At 59.5% G+C, this 16211-nt stretch overlaps 1 protein-coding gene across 1 annotated transcript; it reads right to left on the bottom strand.

The window, feature by feature from the left end:
• Positions 1 to 9518: 9518 nt before the first annotated feature.
• Positions 9519 to 14731, bottom strand: MYL3 (myosin light chain 3). The gene is made up of 7 exons (XM_045862573.3): positions 14526 to 14731; positions 12210 to 12237; positions 11932 to 12081; positions 11222 to 11395; positions 10076 to 10153; positions 9925 to 9967; positions 9519 to 9729 (listed from the first exon to the last, which is right to left on the bottom strand). Exons 1-6 carry the CDS (start codon positions 14661 to 14663, stop codon positions 9939 to 9941), a joined length of 597 nt encoding a protein of 198 aa, XP_045718529.1. The 5' UTR covers positions 14664 to 14731; the 3' UTR covers positions 9519 to 9729; positions 9925 to 9938.
• Between the last annotated feature and the right edge of the window lie 1480 nt (positions 14732 to 16211).

The raw sequence follows: 16211 nt of genomic DNA, 5'->3' as shown, positions 1-16211 counted from the left end.
AAATAAAGTGGGAGCTTTGCTCCAAGCCAGCAGAAGCTGGGAGGCCAGGCAGGCTCCTTGGGGAGAGCCACAAGAACAAGACTACCTGCCCTCCACAGCTCTCCAGCTCCCTTGCTGAGCATTCACCGTTTTGCTGATGGTCTCAATACTCACTTACCCCACTGTTCCCTGGGCTCCCTGGGAAGGGGTGGTCTTTTAGAAAGCTGTTTCACAGGTAAATGAATGGGGATCCACCAGATAAGAGACAGGGGACAGCATAAGTGAAGATATGAGAGCGTGAGCCTTGTTGGGGGAACATTAAGTTCCCCGGGGAAGGAGAGAGCAGAGGTGGGGGAAGGTGACCCGTGAAAAAGCCAGGTCCCCCCAGACTGGTGGACTGGAAGGGTAGAGCAGGACCGGGAGATGCTGACGTCCAAGCCCCAGGGAGATAGGTAGGGGGAGCTGAGCTGGGGCCAGGGGTATAGGGGTGGAAGGAAGGGTAAAGCTACATTGGGCAGAGGGATTGGCAGAGGAAGGGGAGGGCCTGCGGGGACTAGCAGCGGTAGGTGGCCTGGATTGGGGACTCGGGGCTTCTGGTCAGAGGCTGCCCGGCCCCGTTGCAAGTTTGGTCAGTCCAGCAGGGGGCAGTGTTGGTCCCATCATCCTGGATGCAGGATGCACCCACCCAGTCCCAGCCAGGAAAAGCTTCAGAAAGAGTGAGAATGAGATCATCCGCCCGGGTCAGCTGCACTTTCTCCCATTTCTGACTTTTAGACCCAGCACCGGGGTGCAGCCCAGGGTCAGAGGTCAGCACCGGGATGGGACAGTGCCCCCTCCCCCGACACACATGCAGACAGAGGGAGATTGACAGGAAGCTTTTAGGGAGTGAGGGAACGCCCAGGATTCAGGTCAGGTGGTCCTGAACCCCCAGATCCCGGTGGCCCCACCCAGGACCCTGTTTCTCATTAGGGGCCTTCTAGCCTCCCCCCAGCCCGCGCCCCCACTTGAAACGTGCCTCCCTGTACTTAATTCATTACGCCAGGCAGGGTGGGAGGCCCAGCGGGCGGGGGTTATTTTTTCCCCTGAGCTCAGACATTCCTCGCTTTATTATTCTCCACATTTCAAAGCAGCTGTCGCCTCCCCCTACCGCCCCCAGCCCGAAGCTCAGAGTCCAGAAGGGGCCTCTCCAGGGCTCAGAACACCAGAGGCTTCCACACCTCCAGTCCAACACAGGAGAGAAACTGAGGCTCAGAACTAGAGCACCAGGGCAACCTGCAGGGACCTCCCCCAACAGTCTGCACCTGAACTTACCTACCCCGCAACTTGGATCCTCCTATGTGCCCTCCACCACCCTGTCACCCTCTGTAATACTGTGTTCCCTGACTCTATTCACCCTACCTTCCACACTGGTGACCTCAGAGGCTCCCTCTCCAATGCAGAGCCAGCCCTGCTGTCCCCCGCCAGGAGTAGGTGCTAGGACAGTTCTCAGGGTCTCTGCCCTGCTCCGGGCCTTAACAAACAGAGCTCTGGCTGGGTCAGCCGCCTGACAGAGGGCAAGGCCCACCCTGGATCAAGGGATCAACCCAGAGGATGGCAGGGGTGGGGTCAGGCTAGAGAGTCACCTAGAAGCTAGGCCAGGGAGCAACAGTTCTAAGGACCCAGTTTTGGAAAACCAGGGAGGCCCTGGACAAATTTTTGCCCCACATCAGAGAGCTGCCCACGTGGCCAAGCTGCCTCAATAGGAGGTGAGCTCCCTGTTGCTGGGGGTGTTCAAGCAAACAGCAGCTCATCGGACTTGCCCTGGAAAAGAGGTTGGCCCAGGTGTCTGAGGCCCCTTCCCACCCAACTCTGAGGTCAGAATCTGGGGCTGGCAGGGAAGGTATCCACTCCGGATTAACGGAATTAGGGATCCCTCCTCGCTCACTCAGGGATGGCAAGGCGGGTCTGAAAGCACAGGCCAAGGCACAAGGACAGGAGACCTGGGAGCTGGACCAAAGCCAGAGCAGGACCCAGCGAGGACATTTCCTCTGTGGGCTCACTGCAATGTCCTGGCACCTGGGGAAGACCTGGGAGCACAGCAGATACACCATCATCGTGTACTGATCTGACCCAGGGGGTAGGGTCTGACCCAGGCCCTACTCCCAGAGCCTGCAGGGGTCAGGGTGCCCACCTAGGGGAGGGACTCTGCCCACAGGGGAAGCTGAGACAGGAGCCCAGGTGGGGCAGGCAACCTGGGGGTTCTGAGGACTGAGTTTGGAGGCCACTCTTAAAACATTTTGCCCCTGCTGGCCCTACAACCAGGCACATCCGCCCTGTGTGTGGGGCTTGAGGGCTGGATCCTCAGGTGCCCAAGAGGGTAGGAGTCACTCCTGATGTGGGCCCGGAGGGTTCTCGCTGTCCACACAAGCCTGGGGGCCCCAGGGCCAGCCCGTACCTCCAGCTCTACTCTTCAGACCTACCCCAGGGACCCACTTTACTGCAGGAAGACAACATCTGGGGGACGGACTGCACAGAGCCTGAGCTCCTGAGACAGGAAGGAGGGGGCGTGGGCCGCGTGGTCCAGAGCCGGTGGGTGTGGGTATGTCTCCCTCGTGGGGGCTCCCAGCCCTGGGCCCCTTCGCTCAGACCAGGCCATGCAGATGGATGCACCCAGGTTCCCCCTTTATCTGTCCCTCAGGCCTGAGCACTGTTTCTTTTCCCGGGGCTGGAAACCGTGGAGTATTTGTGCCTTCCTGCCTCGGCCGCCCCCACCCTGCCACCGTGCCACCACCACTGGCTTCCCACCTCCAGCTGCAGGTGGGAACAGGTATAGGCCCTCAGAGGCTCGGGGACACTCGGAATCACAGATCCCAGACACTGCCGTGAAGGGAGCGGAGGCATCATCCCCACCCTCAGCCCCGACCTCCATCCGTGCCCGCCTATCTCAGGGGCTCATCTGCCCATCTGCAGAGTCTCCACTCCCCTTTCCATCCCACCTGGCAGGGCGAGGCCTGTCAGTCATCACAGGCATCTGATAATTACACTATGCATGAATGAATGAATGAATGAATGAATGAGTCAGTTCAAATGAGCCTTGGGCCTAGAAAGGATGGGCCCCATTCAAGGGTCTCTATGCAGGGATTTGGGTAGACGTTGATTGCAACAAACTGTGAGATTTTCTCAAAACTTAAAATTTGATTTATAAGGTCTGATTTTGCCAACTAAAGACATGAAAACAACAGCCACCAGCTACCATCACCATTGTTTTGTAAACAAAAGGATATTCTCAAGACAAAAAAAAATAGTATAAAGAAAGTAGTAGAAAGAAACTGGAAGAAAAACGCCTTGAAGATGCATAAATTGAGCTTCATGGCAAGGCCATGGGCCACCAACATGGGCCTTACTTTTCTCTCATGAAAACTTTCTTGGACATTGTCACAAGCTGGGCCCTGGGGCTTGGGGACACACATATGCTTCCAACCCCTTTTGCAGCATTCATGACTGGAATTGGTTTCCCTCTGTTTGCACACCCCTTAGGACAAGGTGCTCACTACCTCTTCTAGTTAGCTCCAAAGCTGGGAATGTCATTCCGGAGCATCTTTATGTGGCTTCCCAGCCTACTGTGGGAGGGAGGAAAGGGACCACGGGGCAAGTGGATGGAAAAGGTGCTAGGGGGGAGGAAAGACTGGCCTCTAGACCCAGGGCATGGGAATCTTGAGGGGAAAGGGCAGCTCATATTCAGCTGGACCATAGTATAAAAATTCAGAAAGTTGGTCAAGACCTGACACTTCCCAAGGGGTATTGTCTCCCCAGCTCTGGAGTTCCAGAGTCTTCCAGCTGCCTCACCCCAAGCCCCCACCCTCCAGAAAGGCTCTGGCATCCTCATTCTCACCAAGACCTCACTGGACAGATGAGGTGCCTAGACCCACAGGCCAGAGAAGGGGACACAGATTGGAAGAAAATGGAGGCACTCGAGGTGTCTTCAGCAAGGCGGGGGAGGAAGGGGGGGGGAAGGGGCCCCTCCCAGCCCTGACCTTCTAGGCCCTCCCCTGTCCAAAGGGCCCTGGGCCCTGGCTGCTGAGACTGGAGGGGGCCTGTTGGGCAGCCGGCCCCAGGGAGCCTCGTGTACACACGCTCACACACACTCCACATTCCAGCCGTGCTCTGTCAGCGTCGGGGCAAACCAGGATTGTGTGGCTTTGGGAAAGCAGGAACGAATAACCCCCAAACTTGGGTGAGGGCGGACCTGGGGCCGGGAGAACCCCCAGGGAGCCACTCCAGTGCCGGGTCACCGGGTTCAAGGTCTGAGGTTTTCCTGCATTCTCCGAGGCCACCGGGTCAGCAGTCCTGGGCATGAGGCTGGCCCTGCACCCAGGCAGGCCTGTCCTGGCCCCGTCCCGTCAACCCTCCCCACCACCCAGGGCCTCAGGACGCACAGCGCAGCGCTCTGGCCTGGCACCCCCAAGCACCCACTTCCACGGCATGAGGGCCTAGATTTCTTTTGCCTCTCCCCCCACCTCCTCTGCAGCCCACCCCACCCTGCCTCTGACTTCATACAATCCGTGGCTTGGACCCTTTTACTCCACCCCCGAGCTCTCTTAAGATGGTCATCAGCTTTCTGTCAGCCCCTCTGCCGCGGAGCACTTTGGGCCCTAGCGCCCAGTTTCTCATACCCGCAGTCTGATTTCCTTTCTTCTCGTGACCTAGGAAGATCTTCCTCTAATACTTGATGTCTTCAAGACCCTGGCTGACTTCATTCTACCTCGGCCTGAGTGTCTGGCCTTCTCAGCCCCCCAGTTAAGTGCTATCTGCTCCATGTCCCAGGGGTGACCCCTTGAGCCCTGAGGATGGCATCTGGGGAGAAGCTGCAGGGTGTAGCAGGCCGCCGAGAGCCAGAAGCAGCCAAGCAGGGATGTTGGAGCAGAGGAGGGACAGTTGGTTCTGGGGTCCTGAGGTTGACCTCCGCCCCTGGCCTCCAGTTTCCCTGGGCTGCCCCGCTGACCCTCTGGATCAGCCTGGACCAGGACTGAAACCAGAGGTGAATATTCCTGCCATCTTAGAAAGACCTCAGAGATTAGGCCTCAGACCGGATGGGGGAAGGGAGGCATAGAGAGACCCCAGATTGGACCCCACCTTACAGAGCACGGGCCCTGGCCCTTGAGGCACGGAGGGGACCAGGCTAACAGGGGCACCAACCTCTGCGCCCTCCGATCCCTTTCCACCGGCCACAGGGCCACAGGCTGGACCACCCTGCTTGAGGGGGGAGCTGGGACAGTGTTTATGCAACTGTGGGGAGGCCACAGCCCGGCTGGCAGGACTGCCCGCTCAGCACCAGCACTGACTCAGCAGAGCCCCCCAGCACGTACACGCTTCGACACGCATGCCAACAGACACGGACATGCACACACACAGGTACACACACTCGTGCAAATGCACAGACCAGCGGCACGCACATATACAGGTACGCGCGCGGGCAGCTCACGCACCCACAGATGCACTCACACGCAGAGACACACAGGCCCGCCTGTGGGCACGTGCACCCGCAAACACACGGGGACACACAGAAATGTGCATTCCACCCAGGAGAGGTGGGGGACGAGGGATGCGGAGTGAGGAAACTGCTCACCTCTGCAGCCGAGCGGCACCCTCGGGGTCCCTCCACCCATCCATTCTGACACCTGGACCTACAGCCAGTGACCTGAGCCCAGGAACGACGGCCCCCCTGGGATCAGCACAGCCATATACAACAGGCACAAGGCCCCAGAGGGGCCACGTAACCGTGTCTGGGACAGAGACCTATTCCAAGTGGAGTAGAGCCCCAACAAGTGGGGCCAACCCGCCCCAGCCTGAGCTTATCAGACACAACAGCCCCCACGTACCCCGACCAGCCACCTCCAGCCTTTCCCCCCCTTCCTCCGCAGTCCGCAGAGGATGACTGGCCAGTCTGGGCTGCAGAGTGTCTTGGGGGAATGTGTGGGATTCCGCCTCCCTTCCGGGAACCAAGGGAGCCTGGGAGCACTGCCGGACCATCCTGAAAACCAGAGCAGGGACAAGCATCCTTGAGAGAGCACATATCCCCGGGGATCCGGGACATACGTGAACTCCGAGGCAGGGTCCCTTCTTGCCTGGAGATGACAGGACAGGTGCAACCCCCTGCCCGCAGGACTCCAGCCCAGGGTGGGCATCCCCAGAAAGAGAAGGCTGGGACCTCCCGGTCCCATGTGGCCCCTGGGGACTTTTGACAGGGAGCTCAGCCGTTCCAGGAAGGAAGTGGCTGGGGCAGGCAGGAATGGGGAGGGGGGAAGGGGGCAGGCAGGAAGTGGGGGGACTGCCCAGAAGGTTATCAGTCCCTCACGAGGCTCCCTGCCCTGATTGGGACCAAGGGGAGGTCCTGCTTTCCTGTGGGGGTCCCCAGCCCCAGTTGTCCAGGGAGGCTCGCCAGAGTCCAGCAAGGCCACACATGCCTCTGTTCCCTGCCCAACCAGCCAGCGGGACTCTGCACCATAACGAGCAGACCCTGCAGTCCCTCACCTGCCGCCCCGAAGGGTATCTGGGGCTGGAGTGGACTGTGTGGAGACAAGGAAAGGAACCAGAAGGCCTCGAAAGCCTCAAAATCGGCCCACGATGTTGCTAAGACTGGTTTCAAAGGGACTTGCAATCTGACCGCTTCTCATCTCCACTGGGCCAAGCACGCATCTGCTTCTCTTTCCTGCACCCTCCTGCCTCGTCCCCCTGCTTCTGCTCGCGCCCCACAGTCTACTCTCCCTCCACCTGTCGGCCAGAGTGATGCCCATAAAGAGTCTCCCCCCAGCACATGCCAAAGCCCTTGCCGTGGCCACAGGCCCTTGGTCACCTCTGGGACTCAGGCCCTGCCACCTCCCCATGGCGCTGTCTGCCCCCATCTCAGCGGCCTTTGTGCCCCCAGAAGGAATGTCTTCCCTCGATGCCCACCCAGATGCCTAGAGCAGATGCTGAAGTGCCCCATACAAACGAATGTTCCAGCCTGCCTAGGAGGCCCTGCCCCAGCCAGTGAAGACCTGAGGAGCTGGAGAGTCTGGTTTCCTCATCCCCTCAGCAGGACAAGTCTCCTGGAGGTGCCCAACGGGGCCAGGCCCCCCTGTCCACAGTGCTCTCTGCTCTCGGGCCCCCGTGGAGACTTCCTTCCCTTCCAGTGGCTCTCCCATGCTCCCTGGGGTCACCTCCTGGGGAGACGACTTGCATTCCAGCTCAGTCTCAGCCCTGCTTCTGGGGAAGCGCAGCTAAGACACTCCATCTCTCGTCTCTTGCTTATTTCTCTGCTTTAACAGCTCCCCACTCGCCCCTGCCCTCCAGCCCCCTACCACCACCATTCTACTTTCTGCCTCTATGAATTCGATGACCCAAGGTACCTCCTTTAAGTGGAGTCACACTGTATCGTCTGGGTCTGGCCTATTTCATTTGGCATAATATCCTCAAAGTCCACCCATGTTGTAGCAAGTGTCAGAATGTCCTTCCTTCCTCGGGGCTGGAGAATGGGCCGTTGTGTAGACCACATTTTGTTTATCCATTTATCCGTCGATGCGCACTTGGCTTTTTCCACCCTGGGGCTCTATCAACAGGGGGTTATGAGTATCTCTCTGTCCCTGCTTTCAATTCTTTTGGGAAGGTACTCAGAAATGGAATTGCTGGATCGTATGGGAACGTGTTTTAAAGTTTGTGACAACCCTCCATAGCGTTTTCCGCACCATTTTTGGCGGCTGCCTCATTTTGCGTTCCCACCGACAGCACCCACGGGCTCCAATTTCTCCACATTCTCACAACCCTTGTTACTCCCTGTTTCTTGAGTAAAAGCCCTCCTAATTGGTGTGAAGTGGGATCTCCTGGCGCTTTGGATTGCATTGCCCTAACTAGTGATATCGAACATCTACACACATGCTAATTGGCCATTTGTAGATCTGCTTTGGAGAAATGTCTATTCAAGTCTTCTGCCCGTTTTTGAATTGGGTTGTCTATTATTTTGCTGTAGACTTGCAGGACTCCTTTATATATTCTGGGTATTACCTCCTCTCTTTTTAAGTCTTTTGCCTGACTGTTACCTTCTCCGATCATCCCTGGCCTCCTGATTTAACACGTCAGCCCCTCCCAGCTCTTACACACACGCGCACGCCCAGCCTCTCCCCTACTTGGGTCCCTCCTCAGCCTTTATCGCTTGCTGACACGCTGTGTGGGTGGTGATTTGTCAGGTCTCTGTGAGCTCCGTGAGGGCAGAGGTTTTGACTGTTTTCTCCACTCGGGGTTCGCAGGGCTAGGACAGGGCCGGGCACTCAGTCGGTGCTCCAGAGACTCAGACACAATGAAAGGAAGATGAGACAGCCTCCTGCAGGGACACTCACACCCCTGGCGTATACAACCTCACACACATTGCTGGCACACGCCCCCCACACACTCTCACACTCACGATCCCGACACGCTCGCGGGCAGGCCCCCACACCACGCCAATGCCCACAGGCAGCCCGAGCTGTGCTCGTCTTCAAACCCACTCGCGCAGGCTCCCCTCCCACGCAGACGCGCTCGCGTGCACCCTGATGGAGCTGCCCTGACCTGGGTCCTCCTGGCCTGCAGGCCGATTCCTACCCTGTGTGGCCCACTCCCCATTCGGAGCCCTTGATCTCCCCCACACCCCCTGTCCCGAGGTCCCACAGCCTCTCTGCATGGTGGGTCACCTCCTCCAGGAAGCCCTCTCACTCTCCCCACTGGGCTCCAAGGGGAGGGGAGGGCCTCCCCCCCCCCACCCCCGCAACGAGCAGAGTGTGGGCAATGGGGCAGGGATTTGCGGGAGGTGTATGTACCTCCTTCTGTCATTTCAGGGACTGCACACTTTTCTGCTGAGAAGCCCGGGGCTAGGAACCCACTGGGGACCCCAGATACTGCCCCAGTAAAGCCTCTTCCTCTGGCCTACAGCCACACCGCAGGCACAGTGCCTCAGTTTCCTCATCTGAGCCAGTCGGGAGTCTAAGGCCCCTTCAATTCTGACAGCCTGGGGACAAAGTTAGCTCCCGCCCTGCCATTCATTCCCAGGGTGACTCAGGTAAAGCCGTTCTCTGCTCTGGGCCTCAGTTTCCCCACCTGTGACATGGGCAGCCTTGGGCCAATGCCCCATGGATCCCCGATTGCTGGTGGTGCCACCACCTGAAGAGAGAAGGGGAGGACAAGAGCAAGGGAGGGGCACCCAGCCCTCTTCCAGCTCAGCCCTGCTCTTACCCCAGTGTCCTGGTGGGCAGGCTCGGAGGGTTTGGGATAGTTTTGAGGGGGAGCAAGGAGGCAGGATTTCAGCATGACTCCCCTCATTTTGTCCAGGGCTCACCATGTGGGGCTCATAGATTTTACAGAAATCAACCAAAGGGCCACAGAGGGGAAAGAAGGAAGGAGAGAGGGAAGGGAAGGAAGGAAGGGAGGGAGGGAGGAAGGAAGGAAGGAAAGAAGGAAGGAAGGAAGGAAGGAAGGAAGGAAGGAAGGAAGGAAGGAAAGTAGGAAGGAAGGAAGAAGGAAGGAAGGAGGGAAAGAAAGAAGGAAGGAAAAAGGAAGGAAAGATGCCATTTATTCGTGAGGCCCAAGGGGTGAGGACAGAGATGCACAGCTCATAGGGGGAGATGACAGGCACCCAGAGGTCTGCAGGGCCGGTGGAGGGGGCTGCTGTAGGGGTCTCGATGCGCTCCCCTCCTCCCCGCAACTCCAGGTGGCTGGCGTCAGCACCATGAGTGGGAGATGAACCATCCCCAGCATGGGCTCTCCCTGAGAGTAAAGGTGGGCACGGGTTACAGTGGATGGGATGGGGCGAGACAGCGGGGCGTCAACTGAGAGCTGGAGTCAGTGGAGATGGGGAGGTGGCAATGCGGGATCTGGAAGCTGGGGCGTGAGGGGACAACAGCTGAGGTCGGCGGAGGCCGCAAAGGTGGCAGCAGGTTTGGAAAGGAGTGGAGGTCTCACCTGGGACGAGAGGTTCAGCTGGCCATGATGTGCTTCACAAAGGCTGCAAAGAAGGGCAGAGCGAGTGGCAGGGGTTAGCACCGGGTGGCCACGGGCAGGAGCCCAGGGTCCCAGTGCCCCCCCCAGCCCCCAGCTTGCCGAGCGAGCGCACCTTCATAGTTGATGCAGCCATTGGAGTCTTCCTGCCCCGCCATCAGTTTCTCCACCTCATCTTCTGTCAGCCTCTCACCTGGCCCAGGAGGCTGAGTCAGCACCGCGGGAAGGGTACGAAGTGGGGGGGGGGGGGTAGCACAGAGCCCCTCTGGACGATGGGATGCCTGCCTAGTACTCCCACACCTCACAGCCATCCCAGCTCACAAGGCCTTGGCCATCACCCCCATTTCTGAGACCAGGAGAATCAATGACAAGTCAAAAAGGGGGGGACCTGGGGTGCAGGACTGGTGCACCCTCCGAGCCTGGGCTCTGTCCATAAGAGTACCAGCTTGGTGTTCAAGTCCCCAGCACACACTGTCCCCTTTTCTCGGCAGGCTGCTGGGGACCCCTTCCATCAAGGCCCGCCAGTCCCTCGGGGCAGCCTTTTGAGGCTAGAGGAAGGGCCCTTGGGGCGGAGCTGAGGGCCTTGGGGGATGATGGTGGAGGAGACAAGGAGACAACAACTCTGTTCTCCAGACAAGTCTGCCACTTTCCTGCCTCTGGGTATTGCGTGCTGCACTGGTCCCCCCACTGGAATGGGGGGTGACCTCCTACCCCCAGCCACACACACACAAAACCCCAGAGACCAGCCCAGGGCCAGACACACAGTAGGAGTTCAGTTAATGTCTGGTGCAGGGAAAAGTTGCTTTGAGCAGATATAGTAGGTGCTCAATAAACATTTCTGTACGAAAATCTCCTTTGAGAAGGGGGTCAGTCAGCCAGATGATGGGGTCAGGATGCTCAAGAGGCAGGCCCCTTACCTACTGGGCCACTTCGTTGCTCTGTCCTGGAATCTGACCTTGAGACCATGAACACCAGGACTGAACCGGTCCTGCTGGATGCACACACTGCCCCCCACCCCCCGACCCTGTCCCCAGAGCTGTCCTCATCCCCCTTCGTTTCCGTGAGCTGCACCAACACACTTTCTTTGTCCCTACCTAAACTTCTAAACTCCCCACATCTCTGTCACCTGCCACGGAGGCCCCTTGACCGTGTCACTCTGTCCTCTTCACAGATCAGATACGGGCTCAGGGGGTGACAGAGGGGTCTTGCCCAGGATGCCCCCCCAAAGGAGGAGTGGGGGTGAGGAGAAAGGGGCCCTCACCTAGCGTGGCCAGCACATGGCGAAGCTCGGCGCCCATGACCGTGCCATTGCCCTCCTTGTCGAAGACCCGCAGCCCCTCCACAAAGTCCTCGTAGGTGCCCGTGTCCTTGTTCTTGGAGATGTGCTGGAGCATGGGCAGGAAGGTGTCGAAGTCCATCATCTTGGTGTTGAGCTCTGGGGAGGTACGGCCACTCTGAGGGGCAGGACGGGCACAGCCTTCCCCCCGGGGCGGCAGAGGGCAGAGCTACTGCCCTCACACCGTCCCAAAGCACTCTACACCAGCTGGCCATTTACAAACCACATCCCCATCAAGGGCACTCTACAGTCAAGCGAGACACGCATCATTTACGTAACCGTTTGCTGTTCACAGGGACAGTTTGCTGCTGGTTTTCTTACAGACCCCACCCTCACCACCACCGGGGATTGCTCAGGAGCAGTGGGGCCACTCAGAGACCTTCCCTGGGACTTTGCAACCTGTGGAGGGGGCCTGGGTCCCACGCCTCCCTGGGGCAAAGCTGGCAACCCTCTTGTGGCAGAAGTGGCGAGGGAGTCTGGCCCTGAACGCCAGAGAGACGCGGCGGAGACCAGGAGGTGGTCACTGAGGCTGGGTGGCAAATGAGCATGGTGCGGGATGGTTCCGCAAACTCACTGCTTGTTACTGTCTCAGCAAGGCCTGAGACCTGCATCTGTATGCACGAACGCATACCAACCTTCCTGCTTTGGTCTCCCTAGGACACGGAGCACCTCGGCCTGTGTAGGGTTCTGGCCCAGCGCCCGCAGGACGTCCCCGCACTGCCCGTACGTGATCTTCATCTCACACTTGGGCGTGCGGTCAAACAGCGTGAAGGCTTCCTTGAACTCTGCCGGGAGAGGGTGTGAACTGTGGACACTCCCAGAGTCCGCCCCACTCACCCCACAATGGCCAGACTCTCAGACTGGGGGCCCTGGGTCCAACCCTGCAGCCCCTGGGCTCAAGATCCTCACTTACCTTCAATCTGCTCCGGTGTAAACTCGATCTGAAAGGAGACCGCAAAGATTCTGAGTGCCCGGCTCAGAGGGTGGGGCCAGATCTCCACCTGCACACTCCATGGACACAGCCCAGGCCTCAACCTCTTGGCTGCCCCATGTGTCCCCCTGGCTCTCCCCATCGGGCTGGCCAGTGAAAGCCAGGAGGCTTTGCCAGGAGGCTGGCAATCTCCCCCTGCCAGCATCCCAGCTTCTGCCCCCATGACCTCCTGCCATCTACCTTGGCACCTTCCTGCCTCCTCACCCCTCCCAGCCTGTGCGAGCTGAGGGCCTTGGGTCCGCGTGTGCCCAGACCCTGATGGCTGGTGGGCCACATCTGGGGAAGGGCGAGAAGGCTGGCCTGGTGCCCTGAGTCCCCAGCCCAGGGTAGCCCACCTGATGTCCTTGGTCCTGGATGGATGTGTCTGAAGCCAGCAGATGTGACCAGGCTGGCTTTGCCACCCCCCAGCAGGCCTGGGGCTCGGTGGGCAAGGCTGTCCACATGAGTGAGCGTGGGTTTCTGTCAGCATGAGAGCATATCCATAGGAGTGTGTGCGTGTGCACGCACCAGCGCCTGTGTGTGTATGTGTGTAAGATGTACCTGTGGGTGTTCACACACGTGTGTGTCTGCAAGTGTTTACATATGCTTGCCCCTCACAGAGACCTCAAGGCGGGGCGCTGTCACTCACATGGCCCTGCCTACACCTGGGTCTCACACACCCCACCCACAAGCCCCGGGCAGCCCCCACCCCAGCACAGCCTGGGGACACGGTGGTGGTGTTGAGTGTTCACTGAGGCCACATCAGAGAGCCACCTGAGGTCAGGAGGCCTCCTGGGACCCGGTTTCCCCCTCCTCACCGGATACCAGGTCTATTTTTATCATTGCAGTCACTCGCCCCAAGGTCAAGGTCGCAGGAGGGAAAGGAGCTTGGGAGAGAGGGCATGCCTGGCACGTCTCCCACTGCCATTCCCTGGGAGCCCCACCAACCTCCAGGGCACACCTCGGTGCAGAGGGATATCCTGCCCGGCCACCTTGCCATGCTCGTCCCTTTTGGCTCTGGGACTCAACCCCATGTTGGAAGAACAAGTTGTTGCTCCTGGCCCCTGAGAGCTCTCTCACCACCAGGAAGCCTGCTGAGATTAGACTCCTGAGCCTCCTGGCAAAGCCTCCTGCCTTTCACTGGCCAGCCCGACAAGGAGAGCCAGGGGGACACATGACGGGCTTCACTGTGCCCTCCCCTCACAAGGGAGTCTGTTAGCCAGTGAGACTGAACCAGGCCACGAGGGGACCCGCGGGACACAAGCTTAGACCCTGGGGGTGGTTGGGGGCTCAGAGAGCCAACTCCAGGGACCACTTTCCCTGAACAGTTCCCAGGAGCCTGCAAGGAGGGCTTCTTGTCCCATGTCACATCTGAGGAAGCCACGAGCAGGGAACAGGATGGAGCAAATTTGGGATTGGAACTCATGTCTTGAGGGACAAGGTAGGCCCCCCCAGGAAGGGACCACAAAGATAGTTCTGTGCAGTCAGGCTGCAGGTCTGGCTGGACAGGCAGGAGCCGTGAGGAGCTGGGAGGGCTCCACAAGGCCTCTCAGCCAGCAGCCAGGACAGCAGTGACCGGTGGCCAGCCAAGAACAGGGAGCAGGCAGGACACACGGTGCGTGCCACTCTGCAAATGTCACGGGAGTCATGGCTCTTCCTCCAAGTTTAGGCTCAGAGAAAGACTTCCTAAGTGGGGACGGGCTCTGGGTCCACTGGTCACAGCCCCAAGACCAATTTCCTGAGTGAACTACTCAGCCTGTGCCTCAGTTTCCCTACCTAAAAGCTGAGGCCCAACCAGCTCTGGGGCTCAGCTGCCCTGGTAGGGGTGAGTGTGACCTAGCCTGGGCAGGGGCCTCACTTCCCCATGCCCCCCACCCTGGCCACCCCGGGGGGCTTGGCATGGACCTGACACCCCACAGCGGAACAAGGAAGATCTCTATCTGGCTGCAGGGGTTGGGGTCTGGGCGGCTCCAGGATTCCCCAAGAATGTGAGGTCCAGGGAGAAGGGCAAGGGACAGTTTCCAAAACCACCCAAAGACTTTCCCTTCAGTAGCCCTGGGGGAGTCCTGCCTGATGTCTGACCACCAGCCCTCCTGCTGCAGCCCTCCTGATGCCTGAAGCGCCCCCCTCCCGGGGGCTTGTCTGACCTCTGCACAGACGCTTCCAACTTCAGCCCAGCCCTCGCTTTCTGGGTAGGTCCACTCCAGGATCCACTTACCTGCCCTGTCTTTCCTGCTGAAACCCAGCCCCCACACCCACCTTGATTTTGGAGCCATCAAACTCAGGTTCCTTGGGGGGCTCGGGCGCAGGCGCAGGTGCAGGCGCCGGAGCGGGAGCGGGAGCTGCCTTGGAGGCTGCCTTGTCGTCCTTCTTGGGGTCTGGCTTTTTGGGGGCCATGGAAGCTGTAAGCACGGAGAGGGACAGGGACAGAGGGAAGCAGAGAGCAGGGTAGGTGAGTCTCCGGAGCCTGGCCTTTATCCTGTCCGGACACCTCCTGACCCCAGCCCCACCCCCCCAGTGCACAATAGGGACAGGGCCATAAAAGGACATTGGCTAAGCTCAGGGGCTATTTTGGGGCCCGGGGAGGGCATTGTTCAGGCTCAGGAATGGGTGGGGGAGAGGGAGGGCTCTCATTCCTCCCAATCACCTGTTGGGGAGGGGGAGGGGGAGCAGAGGACTGAGGCCACGGCTCAACGCACACTCACCCTCCAATGCACACGCACGCATAGGCACAGCAACCCTCAGCAGGTGACAAATCGAACAGGACCAGAGGCTGGACCAAGCATGTGCTATGGTGCGCCAGGACTGTGATTACCCAAGGGCACCTCCTGAGTTAAACTTCCCGGCTGTGCATCGAATTCCCACGTGTCCATGGCAGGGAAGGGGGACTCTGCGTATGTCTGTTTATCTACGGCGGGAGCATCTGTGTGTATCAGCGTACTGTCTAGGTGTCTTCACATTTGGGGGGGTCCTTGTGTGCTTCATCTGTGTGTCTGGGGGTGACGGCCCATGCCTGTGTGTGTGTCGGCTCGGCGGGTCTGCGTCTGGGTGTTTATACGCACGCACGTGTCTGTGTGTGTCTCCGTGTCTCCGTGCGTGTGTCTGTGAGTGCCGTTTCCGTGTGTTTGCGGCTGGGTGTTTATATGTATCTGTGTGTGAGGGTCTGGTCACAGCTCGCAGGCAGCTGCAGCCCCAGCCTGAGGGGCCCCAGAAACACCACCAGGGGCAATGGAATGGGTCCCACTCCCCCGAGGGCACAGCCACCCAGCCCAGCCGGGGAGCCTAGCGGCCCCCACAGCCCCCTTCACCTGCACCGGCTGGCCCTGCCCCTAGCTCCTCCATTTCACCCCACTTCCTATCTCCTCTCTTCCCTGCACCGGCCTGTGGCCCACTTTACCCACACAGCTCGGGGCCGGCCCTCGCCAGACCCCCGTACCCCCTGCCCCGTTTGCAGGGGTGCCCTTGCCCCTCCTCTGCTTGGCGCATTCCAGGCCCCGCAACCCCCTCTCCCTGGAAGCTCCTTGTCTGTGTCCCACGGACCCACGCTTGCCCCTGCTGGTCCTTTTCGGGGGTGGGGGGGCTGGGGGAGGGTCTGCATCTCTGAGGGACCTCAGGGAGCTGAGCGAGGTTTTCCCCCTGGTGCCCACCCCATTGCCCAGCCCTCAGCAGATGGCAGGGACCGAGGGCAGCCTGGCCAGGCCACCATTTGGGAAAGTCAGGGAGGTGGGAAGGCTGAGGTGGCATGAGGCCCCTCTGGGCAAACGTCCTTACTTCTGAGAGTAAGGACATCTTGCAAGCACATTGGGCTCCCTTCCTCTCCTGGGCGTCTGTGCCGGGGGTGGGAAGGAGGTGCTCCTTGTTATTTTTAAGTGCCTGGAGCCTTTGATAGAAACTTCAGAGGCAATGCCCCCCCTCTCCAGGCCCTGGGAGGAATTCCTGGGTGTG

Source organism: Mirounga angustirostris, unplaced genomic scaffold (assembly GCF_029215605.1).
Source record: "Mirounga angustirostris isolate CCGP_5_RB_7025 unplaced genomic scaffold, mMirAng1.0.hap1 SCAF_1, whole genome shotgun sequence".
Lineage (NCBI taxonomy): Eukaryota > Metazoa > Chordata > Mammalia > Carnivora > Phocidae > Mirounga > Mirounga angustirostris.
This window is presented reverse-complemented; position numbering and strand designations above follow the sequence as displayed.